Source organism: Acanthochromis polyacanthus, chromosome 2 (assembly GCF_021347895.1).
Source record: "Acanthochromis polyacanthus isolate Apoly-LR-REF ecotype Palm Island chromosome 2, KAUST_Apoly_ChrSc, whole genome shotgun sequence".
NCBI lineage: Eukaryota > Metazoa > Chordata > Actinopteri > Pomacentridae > Acanthochromis > Acanthochromis polyacanthus.
The window spans coordinates 41,446,840-41,460,935 of NC_067114.1; the positions used below are offsets into that span (position 1 = coordinate 41,446,840).

Here is a 14,096-nt window from a genome sequence, read left to right on the forward strand (position 1 = left end):
TAAAGCAACAAATGATAAAACAATCACAAAATAACAATAACATAAAATGTGAGGGAGCAGCAAGAACTAAAGTAATAAAGATATTTTACAAAACGTTTTGAGTTCATTCTTCCATCTCTATGGCGGCATTATTGCGGCAAAAGTACTGTCGCACCTCTTAAATACGGTGTTGATTGAACAGTGAACGCTTTAAAAAGGTAAAAAGCTTATATTTTCTGGTTAAAAATATTTTGTTGGTTAAGCACTTTTTACATAGATGTAAATGTCTAAAGGTTAAGTCGTTGATCAAGAGAAGTGTGGGGGCATTATTGTAGCAGTACTATTTTGTTATTTACTTAATTTTTTTATTTTTGGCTACAGTGACATTTAGAATCTGGAAAGTTTGGGAGCTTTTATGTGACTTTTAAAGGGCAAAACCAATATGAAAAAGTTAGCCGCTAGCAACTCGCAAGCTAGCTCTGATATTTTTCATTGTGGTTCTGGTATGATGTGGTATTGAAAGAACATCTGTTGTTTTCTTTATTTTTCATGTCTTCTACATGGAATCACCTGACTTGTTTTATTTGAAGGACTCATCCAAGAAGTCCACAGGTGTTTCTTTTTTGCTTGGTGAGTTTGTAATGTATTTATAGCAACTGTGTCTGTAAAATCTGTTGATCAATACTTTATTGTGTCTTTTTCTTTCTCTCACACAGGATGCCACTGCTTGTTTTAACATCCATTGCAGTAGAGGTATAATTCTTCAAGCCACTTTTTAAAGGTATTTTTAATGTTTCCGTCTCTCTTGATTTGTCTTGATTCCTTTTTACTCTTTGCACCTTTGTAGTGTTTTTAGAAAGTGACATGGTAGGTTGAAAGTGTGAAGATGGGTGTTGTGTGGTTGATTGTAGTGGTCTAATCTGGACAAAAATGCCAGTTTCTGCACTCTCTGTGTTAATTATTTTTAGTAGTTTAGCTACCATATTGGTTTGAGTAATCATTTAGGAGAAAAACCTCAAAATCCTCTGACTCCAACCTCTTAAATGCCAGTATGTTTAGGTTAATTTCATCCTATGTGACAGTAAACTGAGCATTTTTGGGTTGCGACATAAACAAGACTTTGTCTTTGTAAAACACTGACTTTTTTTTTCTTTTTTTTTTGCCATTTTCTGACATTTTGTAGCCAAAACAAATAATTGATTACTAACAAGAATAATGAGAATAATAAGAATAATCCAATAAAGTAAACTTTAAACTGAACATTTTTGGGTTGTGAACAAAACAGGACTTTGACTTCTTCTCACACTTATAGGCCAAACAACTGATTAATAGAAAAAATGAATATTTCATGTGTTTTCAATCTCATTCTCTGAAACTTTTTGTTTTCGATCACTTTTTATACATGCAGCAACAGAAACGTTATTGAGATCAAACCCACATTGACACAAATATTAACTCAATGCTTTTCATTCATTTAGTAATTTAAGCAGATAATAATACACATTTTTCTCACGCTGACTATGGTTGATCATCCACTCGCCTGTTTGAGCAGCATCTCAGGGGAGAATCTGATTAGTGCAACAGGAAGCACTCTGTTTGCAGACAGCATGGTGTCTAAATATTACATCACTGAACTCTAGTAGGGCTGCACAGTGGGTAGTGGTTAGCACTTTTGCCTTGCAGCAAGAAGATCCCTGGTTCAAATCCCGGCAGGGCCCTGGGATCTTTCTGCATGGAGTTTGCATGTTCTCCCTGTGCACTCCGGCTTCCTCCCACAGTCCAAAAATATGCTGAGGTTAATTGGTGACTCTAAATTGCCTGTAGGTGTGAATGTGAGTGTGATTGTTTGTCTGTATATGTAGCTCTGTGACAGACTGGCGACCCGTCCAGGGTGTCCCCTGCCTTCGCCCGAGTCAGCTGGGATAGACTCCAGCACCCCCTGCAACCCTACTGAGGATAAAGCGGTGTATAGAGAATGGATGGATGGATAAAACCCAGTGCTTTTTGAAAGAATACTGTAAAATTATTGACCAGAAAGTTCACAAATCGGTTTACTTACAAAAGTTAACGATGATCTGTCATATAATAAAGCAGTGAAAATGTAAATGACTGGGAAACGGCCTCAGATATCACCTTGATGAAGATGAGGTAGCATTAGAAAGTATTTGGTGAATAAAGCATGGCGTACTGGAGATGAGTTGTGAAACATATTTGTATGTTTAAGATTGTTTTGAGAGGCATTTTGATACCTTTGTTTCATAGTGGCAGTGAAGAGAGAAATACAAGGTCTTTAACTCAACTGTCAGATCTCATTTGTCCAACATGTTAGGGTTTTAATGTATTTAAGATTATGGAATAGTTGTGGGTAAAACATATAATGCTGATCGAAGTTTTTAAAAAAACAGCTGTTAGAGTCCACTGTTTTGTTTGTTTTTGGCACGTCCATCCATCCTCACCTCTGAAGCTGAAAAAACATCTTTTTTATATTTAGGATTGTTTTGGGGGTCATTTTGATGCTTATATTTCATAGTGGAAGTGGAAAGACAGAAATAAAAGGTCCCTAGTCTGGAATTGAACCAGTGAATGATCCATACTAACTCAACTATCAGATCACATTTAGTTAGAATTATATTTTATTTAAGGTTATGGAACAGTCATGAGTAAAAGTAAAGTTTAAAAACCAGTGGTCACCTGTGAGTTCACTGTTTTTTATGGGTTTATTTGGCCCATCCATCCATCCTGACCTCCACTGAAGCTACATTCGGTGACTTCATCCTTTGCTTCCATCATATTTACTTCACTAGAGGATGCTGCACCTAAACATATCTCCTTTATTTGTGCTAGAACAACTGATGCTGTTTCTCATGAGTGCTAGTTATTAAAAATAATACATAAATGAGTTTCAATAACACTGAGGACAATATCACAGAGCTAGCATCGTATCTCAGTAGCACGAACCAGACTTAAATGGTAATAATGAACGGACTAAAAATGGACTTTGAAGAATAGCAAGGCACAAAATTTTTACAAAAAAAGAGCATAATCTGACAACAGAGCTGCAAATTTAATTCTCTGTGTCAATTGGTAAGAGAAACATCTTGTTTCTAAAAAGCAAAAGGTTGTATGATGAGTTGTTCTACTCACTGAAGTCTCCTCAGGACGTTTTTTTAAACACTGCTTGTGGGTGAGATGCTGAATGACAAACGAATCAATTGAGAAATCAGAATTCCTCTCCGGTTACGGGGAGGAAAATGGTATTTTTCATGTCCTTATCTCCCCATTTGCTTGGCTGAAGCGCTGGCATTTAGAGGTGTCCTTTGCAGAGAGCGGGATGAATTGTTTCCGGAGCGATACTTCAGAAGCAGCATTTTCCATACCATTAGCCTGTCTAAGCACGACACAGCAGCAGCAGCAGGCATGGATAAACACGACTCGTGCTGCACCATTAACACGGTCCAGAGATGACAGAACATCTGAGAAATTTACAGAGGCAGTGTAAATGGCATCACTTTAAACTAAGTTATTTTATATTGTTATGTCATGTCATGTCATGTCATGTCATGTCATGTCATGTCATGTCATGTCATGTCATGTCATGTCATGTTATGTTATGTTAATTTTTCTTATTACGTAATGTTAAAGTTGTGTTAGTGTTTTTTATATTTTTGTTACGTAACTTATGTTTATTATTTAATTTTCTATTTTTCTAGTACAAGAGGGTACTGTAAAATACCGGAGTCAAATTCCTTGTATGTGCTCACATACTTGGCAAATAAAAGTGATTCTGATTCTGATTCTGATTTATTGGTATGTGGTGAATACAATATGAGCCTCGAAGAGGGCATCACGCTGATTCAAATACTGTGAGGATAAGTTAGCTTTAGTGTACTCCACTCCTACATGTAAACAGTCTTTTAATAGGCACAAATTATGATAAAATGCTGATTTACAGAGGAGTTTTCAGCGGTGAAGAAGCTTTTATATGAGGTGAAGACAGACGTGGAGCAGATGGAGTCTTTGGTAAAGTTGTGCCGCCATCTTGTGGCTGCAGAGAAAAATGCAGTCCAGTGTTTTTGGTTGATTTGAACCAAGACTCCTTTTCTCTCACTTTTTCTCACCGTCATCTTTTGCAGAGCGTTCTCTCTTTAGCATCTTTTAGTTTTTCTGCATCGAAGTAAGCCTTGTCGTTTCGTCCTTTTCATAACACAAACTTCACACCATCCTGCCAGATGTGGAAGGTGTCTTCTTATGAGGTTGCACATCTGGCATGGTGCCTTAACGTCTCGGCTCTGTTGATCACAGTAGACTCTGTCTCCAGTCTGTGATAGTAAATGGATGAAACCTGGTCTTTCTCCATCTTAAAGTAGACTAAGGCTGGTTGATCCTGTATTGGTACTGTTATGTGGTAATGTATAAAAAGGACTAAGAAGAGGTCTAAAGAGGTTTAAGCGTTTGTTTGTGATGCTACTGACACCAAAACCCTCTGAACCCCAAGCATTTCCTGGACTTTTTTACTCACTGTGGGCTCATTTTTCACTGCAATATGAAGTCCTTCACCTCTATGGATACAGCACAAGCATGTCTACAAGTAGAGACAACTCACAAATGCTTTTTGTGCAAATGCAGCATGATGCCATAAACTTTAAAAAGAATACAGCAAGTTATAGTTTTTTGATTATTTATTTGACAAAAATTATCAATGCAATAACTCATATCATTTGTCCCAGTTCCCACAGTACTGGAAAATAAGGTCAACATACTATATAGGCACTGCACTGCTTACATATTCCCTTATTTGCAAAGAACGACCTGCAGTTCAGCCAAAAAACATCACATGACTGTTGGTCACTGCTGAGTCACTCATGGCTTCATAGTTGCGCCTCAAAGTGCAGATTTTGTTGTTTTTTACACAATTTTGTTAGTGGTAAATTAGTATTTTTGGTGACTTTTTTAAATAACATATAGAACAAAGTGATTTTTAGGAAATGTCCCAAAGTGAAGCTTAGATCCAGATGAAAACGTATCTTCCAGGTGATATATTCAAGGACTGTTACAAGGTTTAAAATCCAACATTTACTTCTGTTTCTACAGTTTGTGATTATGATGAATTGTGTAATTTTGGCATTTTTTAAAAAAAGATAACAATGCTTTCAAACCTGCCATTGGATGTTGGGGTTCAGAGGGATAATGACGTTTGCGTATTTCTGGATATAAGTGGATTCTCAGTACCTCTAAAAGATAAGCGTCATGCTTTAATGATATCACTGTGACACGGAAAGGTGCATTTCACATAAGACGGGTGTGATTCAACTGAAGTCAAGAGGTGAAGGTTTAATGTCTTGGTGAGTTTCAAGAATGCTTATTTTAATGAAGATATTAAGGCGACTGTTCTGGAGCGTATTTGCTTGATTAGAGGCGTCTCGGTGCATCACAGTCAGCTGTACAGGCTGCTGTATTGTCTCTTAGAAAAACTAAATCCAGGTTTCAAACCATCTCTTGGTACTGAAGGATGACAATGATACTTGACATCCATTTGTTCCTTCAGTGTGTGAATTCAAAACTGCAGAGAAGCCTGATGGCTCTTTGTCTGTCTCTTGATGCTTCACAATCAACAAACCTCTCCATTTCTGCATCTTTAGGCAGTCATTTGGATTTTAGAGGCAGTGTTCTGTCCACTTTCCCAAGAGAAGCTGCCTCTGCTTGTCCCGTCTTTGCCCTGCATGGCTGATTCCTGTTCTGACATTCACACAGCGGACGCCCCGTCACACTTGATGTGATACTGTCTGAGATATTCCCTGAGCTGAGGAGGCAGCGGCAGGTTGTCTACGCCCTGGTAGGTGGTGCAGCTGCAGATCACCGCCCTGCACATGTGCTGCAGGGTGAAAGGGAAGGTCCTTGGCAGCGGCTTGGACAGCAGAGGTTCAAAGAAGAGGCATGTGGCCGGGTCGCTGTAGTGCCTGAGCAGCCCCATCACACTGGGGTCCCGGTACATACACGGGTCCCTCACGTCGAAGCTGAAACGCTTCCCGTTCTGCTCAATTCGTGCGTGCAGGGAGCGGCTGAAGCGACGGAAGCTGACCGAGAAGAGGAACTCGTCCTGGGCAGAGTCCCGGAGCAGGAACGTTCCCTCTGGCTGGCCTTCCAGCAGCTCCTCGGCCTCGAAGCGGTTCAACACCCCCCAGTAACAGGGGTTGTTGTTGATCTGCAGCAGGTCAGGAACCAGGATGTAGTCAGTGTAGCTACAGCCTCCCGCTGCTCCCCCATGAGGGCAGGAAGGGTTCCAGTCCTCCAGACTGGTGCTTCCAGGCCCAGGGGAGCAGCAGATGTCCTCCCAGGAGAGGGGCGTCTGTGGTGTGGAGTCGGTTGAGAAGACGTTGGGTTTCAGAGGACCCTCCATGTCTTTGAGGGCACTTGGGTGGGTGGGGTGATTCTTTATAAGGTGCCAACATCGGGCCAGTTCAGACTTGGGCGAGAATGGACAGTTGTCCTGCATGAGCTCTGAGACATGGATCTTGCGTTTGGACCAGAAGAGCACCGAGAAGGGCCTTGAGGAGCCCTGCGGGTGGTGATGGTGGTGGTGGTGGTAGTGGTGGGAGCGCAGAGGGAGACACTGGCCCACGGCGTCCTGAAACTTCTGCCTCAGAGATCGTCTGGACAAGGCCTTCCTGCAAACCACATCGATGTCTCCGGACGTCAGGGCGTCTCCGAGGGCGCTGCAGCTGCACTTCCTCTCCCTGCGCCGCCTCGGACAGGAAGTGGACCGAAGGCCGAGCTCCTCCGTCACGTCGGTCTCCATCCCATCGGGAGTGGAGCAGTTGCGGGAGCTCCGGGAGCGTTTCTTCCCCTTCCAGACGTAGCTGTCGGCGCTCCAGCTGCGGAGTCCACATTTGGGACGAGTGTCTGAGCCTCGTGGCTTCTTCTCAGACATCACTGCTTCCTCTTCTTCCTCTGTGACACGTTCAAAAGCACACCACCGAGTCATAAACACAGAGCGATTAATCGATTAGTCGTCAATTATTAATTAATCATTACCCATTCTGAAAATCAGCTAACAGAAAAAAAGTCTAAAAATTCTGAAAAAACGAACTGTGAAATACTGTAATGTTCAAAAACTGTGACAATAACAGCAAATATCTGTAAAATAATGATGTTTTAGTGTAAATTTACAGTCACAAATCGTCAAATTAGGATATATTTTGTCTGTTTTTTACTTTTTCATGTGATTTTAATAGATATCTATAGTTTAACAAACAGTGAAAATCTGTAAAGTAACAGTTAAAAAAAGGTTTACTATTTGTGAGATTGCAAATATCTGTAAAATAATGATTATTTTTGGTTAATTAGTTCATCACCAGCCATTCTGACAATGGATTTACAGAAAAAAGTCTCAATTCTGCAACAAATACAACAAAAAATAACTGCTGCAAATATCTGTAAAATAATCACATTTTTAGCATAATTATTTAATAATTGTCAAATTATGTTTTGTCTATTTTTTTTTACTTTTTTATGTGGTTTTACTCTATCTCTATTTTATCAAAGCATAAAATAACAATTAGAAACTGATTTACAATCTATGAGACTTCAAATATCTGTAAAATAATGATATTTAGTTGCCAACTATTAATAATTTTTTTACTAATTAATTAATATCCAGCCATTCTGACAATCAGTTAACAGAAAAAAATGTCTGAATTCTGGAAAAAGCAAAAACAAAAAACAAAATGAAAATGGGTGGCAGAGAAGATGTATTAAATAATAGAGTCATACTGTAATGTCTAAAACTGTAAAAATGGTAAATATACCGGCAAATATCTGTAAAACAATGATATTTTTTGTGTAATTTTACAGTCAAATTAGTGTTATTTATGTGATTTTTACTTGATAAAAGAGAAAATTCTGAAATAATTGACAAAAAAATTATTTACCGTTATGAGTCTTTAGTATACATAATTTTTCTTTCAATGATCACAAATATCTGTAAGATTTTTAGGTGTCAGCGATTAATTAATCGGCATCCATGCTGATAATCGATTAACCGAAAACAAAGGAGTCTAAATTCTCCCATTTCAGTTTTTAAATTTGAATATTTTCTGGTTTCTGTCTTCCTTTATGACAGTAAACTGAATATCTTTATGTTGTGGACAAAACAAGACATTTTCAGAACATAATCTTTGCCTTTGATCCACATTTTTGTATCATTTCATAGCGCAAATATGTAACTGATTAATCGAGACTATAAATGTCAAGTTAATTAACAATGACCAGCCGCAGACATACAGGATGTACTGCTTCTGTGACACAATATAAGTGTGAGAATGATCAAAAAGTGACTTCCAACAGAGCAGTGGTAAGTAAAATAACCACAAAAAGTATAAATAAATATTAAAGATCACTTAAATATTCATTTTTACAAAGTTTTTTGTGAAAAGCATTTCAGTGTTGCCATAAACAACTTTTTTAAGATGCAAAAATTCATCAGGAGTCTTACTTTGAATCGCTCCAACCTTTAAAATCTATTAATCTAATTAACTTTTCATGCCCAATGAGAACGAATGCTTTAAAAGCTTTATTTAATGTTGCACATGATGCTGCTGCCTGTTTATTTAGAGCTGAACTATCAGCCTGACATGGAGTCTCACTGATTTACTGATCATCTCCAGAGGCAGCAAATCCAATTAGGACTTCAGAAACATCCTGCAGAAACAAACACATCAGTTTCCATAAAACCAAAGAAGCTGCTTTAACATCTGCGACTTTGTTTGTGCGTCATTCAGAGAAAGTTTGTCCTTCTATCATTTAAATTCCAGTCTGATGTTTCTCAGTGGAAGCATTCTGAAGAGTTTGACGAATCAGAATATCTGCATCATGAACAGACTGTGAGCAGCAGGAGGTTTAACATCTCAACAATCTCCACCGTTTGAAGATTAATGCAGGAGATTATCTTACCTTCCAAACAGTGTCAGAAGCAGACCTCCATGTCCATGTGTGAGCCGCCTGCAGCCTTCCTCTGCTCTGACAGACGGAAGACTCTTCTGCTTCCTATATAATTATGATGCCACGTTCCCGCGGGTGGAGGGGGGGACGGCAGCTTCCTCTCTGCCCGGCTGAATGAACGGGGGGCGGTGGGGGGCGGTCTCAGGTTAATGGCATCCTCCTCCTCCTCCTCCTCCTCCTCCTCTCTGCTTAAAATCCCCTTTACACACTCATTGACGGATCCAAAAAAAGAGCAGATGAAGACATCCAGAGCAGCAGCAGAGTGCTTTTCTTTCATGCACAAAGTGGATTATTTCTGCTTGTAATTCTGTTTCCGCTCGAAGATTTGAGTCCTTTTAACGTCGTCAGGCCCGTAGCTGAACAAGAAACATCAAAGAGTGTGGAGCTTTAAATCTGTTTAAGTCCAAAACCGACTGATCCAGAGGTTTACCAGCAGCCCGAGTGGACTTATTAACCCTCCTGTTGTCCTCATTTACAGGCACCAAAAAATATTCTTTCCTTGTCTGGAAAAATCCCAAAATTCAAAAAAATCCCCAAATTTCTGAAAATTTGCAAAATCTTCAAGAAGAAAATTGCAATAATTCCTTAAAAAAAAATTAAAAATCCCACAACTTTGACAAGAAAATTCTTGTAAATGTTTTCAAAAAATGAGTAAAAATCTTCCCCAAAAATCCAAAAAAATGATTACATATATATCAGTAAAACTTCTAATATTTCCTTTAAGAACACTCTCATAAAAATCAACCAAAATCCCACGAAATTTGCTGGATTTTGGTTGATTTTTATGTGAATGTTCTTAAAGAAACATTTTTGACATTTCTTTTTCTCCATCAAAAAATATTCAGAGATTTCACAAAAATGTTGAAAATGTGAACATCAGAAGTTTCACTGTGAAAATCTATATTTTTACCACATTTTCAAACTTTAAAATGTGTCAGTTTTGACCCACAGGATGACACGAGGGTTAACCATTCAACCCAGTAGAGGAAACAACATTTTAAGAAGTTATTGATTGAATAACCTTTTGAGTTTCTCAGTTAAAAACTTCCAGCGAGTGCTGCTGAAAGGACTCATCTGTCAGGGTGATGTCATGCTCACGCCTGCACCTCGCTTTGCATGACATTTTGGAGGATCTATAATTCATGAAACAAATAGACTGCATCTATCAGACAAATAATATTACTCCCAGCGGTTGGCTTTGCGTGCTGGTGTCTGGGTGAGCCGCTCGGTGCCCTTTCAGCTCCAACAGATAAAGGAAAAGCCATCAATAAATGCCTGACATCTCAGATAATGTAGTGACACTTAGCTTCCTCTTAGCTGAATATTTAATGCTCTTCACATTATCACAGCAGCAGGAGAACGCCACATGTTCTGGCAAACAACCAGATCAATTTATCTGACCCCAGCACCAGCTCAGAGGTAGCTGCAACTTCAGAAGTTTGACAGAAAGGATCAAACAGCCCCAGAAGAAGTAGATAAATTGCACCGTGAAGATAAAATACAGCAAAACAAAACAAACAAAAGCAGAAAAAAATATGAAAATGGTGCACAATGGTGCATAATGGTGTTAAAAATGGTTGAGTAGTGTAACATCAAACACTGTAAAAACAATGAAAATGGCAGCAAATAACTGTTGAATAAGAATACGCTGAAGAAACAATTAATTTCAAATCAAAATTCTAACTTGAAACAACAAAATTAGCAAAGTTTAAAATTTATATAAACACTGTTATTTTCCTTTTATGAGGTTACATTACAAAAAAAACTTATAAAAACTTTTTCAGTCTATAAAGTTGCATAAAATCAGACCAGAAATGAAGACTGTAAAATTCAACAGGCAATGATTTCTGCCAAAATTTCAAAACTATTTTAGAAAATTGTTCTTAAATGGTTTCCTTCTTTCTTCATTTAGTAAATAAAGTGCTCCAGTTCTCGTGTATGTTTGTGTTTTTCGTCCATCCATTACTCTGCGGAATCAATTTGAGCTGGTATTCACTGAAGAGCCTGAATGTTTCATGGAGAGACGGGAAACGGACAGTTTCTGAGAATCCCTGAATGACAAGATGTAAGCGTTGCCTCGTAACAGCAGTACTCAGTAGTAGTAGTATGATGTTATCAGACTACAAAAAAAATATCCAGCTATTGATAAAGCAGATGGGTCTGGGAGAAACAGACGCAGTAAAATACCTTAAATCAAAATACTGTCGTCATGTTTTATTGTGTAGACTAATGGCTGAGGGAGCAAGTGCCTCAACTAAAAGTAGCTGTAATATCAGAAGTTTGAAAGGACTCAACAGCCCGAGGAAAAAGTAATTATGTCGGGTAAGTTGCACTGTGAAGACAAATTTTGCTCAAACAACAGAAAACAATAAAATGATGCAAAGAAACATCTTAAAAATGTGTACTCTCAACTGTAAAATCAATGAAAATAACAGTAAAATAATAATAATGATAATAAGCTGAAGATAATAACCAATTTCAAATCACAATCTGAATTTGAAACAGCAAAATTAGGCTGCAATTTATATAAACACTAAAAAGAAATCCCATAAAAAATTTGAAATCCCTGATATGTTTTAAATTGTTCTGGAAATTTTGCAGAAACAGAGTTCATAGTGGTGTCCATTCACGATTAACATATTGAGCATTAGTATATAATATTTTAGTTACAGATTTAGTCTCCCTTACACTTGTATAGATGAAATAAGGACAAATATGTTGTAGATAAAGGTACAGATACAGATAAAGTTACATGTGCACAGATTTTTGTCATAAAGTTTGATCTTAAAGGATGGATACTTCCATTACAACATGTACTTGTATGAACATAGCAACTCCAGGGTGCTGATAGTTTCACATGTGATGCAGATCTTCAGGTTTCTGTTGATGTGACAGAATAAGAGAATATAAGATAAGCCTCAGTTAATTAAAAAAAAACATTTACAGTTTCACAACAGTAAAAATGTAAATGTGTGGGGTACATTGGTGTGAAATAAAAAGAATAGAGAAATATGCATAAATACTGTTTATATTGTAGAAATTCTTCCATAGGTGGAAATTCAAATACTTCACAGATAATAACATTACACTTTTCTATATATTGACAAACAGTGGTATTGAACAGATTCAAAAAGAAATACTGACACTGCATAGATTCTTCTGTAAGTATAAAATACTGACATTTCACAGATTCTAGTACATGCAGAAGAAACCGATATTGTAAAACGTGCGAAATATTCAGAGAGCACGGGTTTAAATGTTTCACCAGAGTGAAACGTGTTAGTTTTTCTTTTAGGGGCCTCCTGGGAACAGTGCTGGTTTGTTAATTAAGTCTGTTATGAATATCTAACGTGCAAAGTTGTGTAGCAGCATTACATCACATCTCCTAGTGCTGAGGTGAAGACTGTATAAATGTAACTACTCCTGAACTTATTGTTAAATAATCCACTCAGCATTTCATTATTAATCATCCAGTGTACAAATACTGTGAAAGTGTTTACTTGAAAGTAAAATATATGTAGCCTAACTGCTGTGTTGTTGTAACATAAATTATATATTACATGAATGTGAATGATTTGACTGCTGATTTTGGTTCAGCGTTGCCATCGGTTTTAATCCACCGTGCACGCTGATTAACAGCTGTTTTTACATAACCTAGTTATGCTACATTGACTTTCATATCAAAATTTGATATTTCTAAAATGTTTTAATCTGAAAGTGTGTTTATTTCATCACCGGTCCTCTTCTGATATCACTCAAACTGGCTAAACACTTGCTTATCAATAAATATTACATTATCCTGATCTTCTCTAGACCTCTCCTCTCTCCTCACTGGATGATTTAACACAATCAGCTGCAGGTCGTTTCCTCTTTGGATCATGGTAACAGTGAAGCTGACTGTAGATTTTCAGTGATCCAAGTCATGGTAGTCATAGGAGCTTCAGTAGACATCAACAGGACTTCTCTTGTAGGTCCTTGAAGACGAAACATCTTCAAGAACCTACAAAAGAAGTCCAGTTGATTTCTTGAAACATTTTCAAGACCTCTACAAGAGAAGTTCAGCTGACTTCTTGAAACATCTTCAAGAACCAACAATCAACTTGACTCTTTTGTAGGTTCTTTAAAACATCTTCAAGAACCTACAGGAAAAGTCCAGTTGATTCCTTGAAATATTTTCAAGACCTCTACAAGAGAAGTAGGGTTGATTTCTTGAAACATATTTTAGTCCCCTACAACAAAAGTCCAGTTGATATCTAAAAACATCTTCAAGAACCTACAAGAGAGGTTCAGCTGATTTCTTGGAACATCTTCAAGGACGAATACAAGAGAAGTCCAGTTGATTTATTGAAATGTCTTCAAGAACCTACATGACAAGTCCAGCTGATTTCTACTGAAGCTCTTATGAGTGAAATTGACAGTTTTACATGTAAGGCATGGAAAGACTCAGTCAATGTGGAAGAAATAGTTCTATTTTCAACCATAGTAACTTGCACATGGGCTGATTTAGCTGACGGAATGGCCACCAGATTAGCCTAGTGATCATCATTCACTCACACAACGCAACCACATGAAATTTCAACACTCTCACAAAAAAAGGTGGATCCCTGTATAACATAAATCCCATTCATTCATCGGATTAAGAAAGACACATCTATCTCGGGCCACATAAAATGACGTGGTGGGCCGAATTTGAGTTTGGACATTCAAAATGGTTAAAGTCAGTTCATGATTGTAAATTTTGGGACGTTTACTTCACTTAGGACCGTCACGTTGTCAGCTTTGATCACATTTGACCTGCTCTGTCTGAATTCGTTGCCTCAGTAACCACCAAAGTTGGCAAACTCAAATCCAACTTCAACTCCCAAAGTTTCTTTCACAAACCTGTCGATGCTTTGACATTATTTCCTGTATTTTAAGTGTTGCTCCTACATCCTCCCCTCGTGCTCTGCTCATATAAAGTGTGTCGGTGGGGTGTGGTGCTGAGTTTTGTCCAGGAAGTGCCTCCAGGAGTGGTTGAAATCCAGTCGGCCCATTAACCTGCTGCAGCCAGGACTCGACCAGGGGCTCGTATCAGTCCACATTACAGAGGCATCGATCCCTGGAGCAGCAGCCGACAGCAG

The 14,096-nt window shown here is 38.1% G+C and overlaps 1 protein-coding gene across 1 annotated transcript; it reads right to left on the reverse strand.

Annotated features, from left to right (window-relative positions):
- Positions 1 to 3,737: 3,737 nt before the first annotated feature.
- On the reverse strand, positions 3,738 to 9,612 carry socs4 (suppressor of cytokine signaling 4). Its single transcript, XM_051944945.1, has 2 exons — positions 8,929 to 9,612; positions 3,738 to 6,927 (listed from the first exon to the last, which is right to left on the reverse strand). Exon 2 carries the CDS (start codon positions 6,905 to 6,907, stop codon positions 5,723 to 5,725), a length of 1,185 nt encoding a protein of 394 aa, XP_051800905.1. The 5' UTR covers positions 6,908 to 6,927; positions 8,929 to 9,612; the 3' UTR covers positions 3,738 to 5,722.
- Positions 9,613 to 14,096: the final 4,484 nt, after the last annotated feature.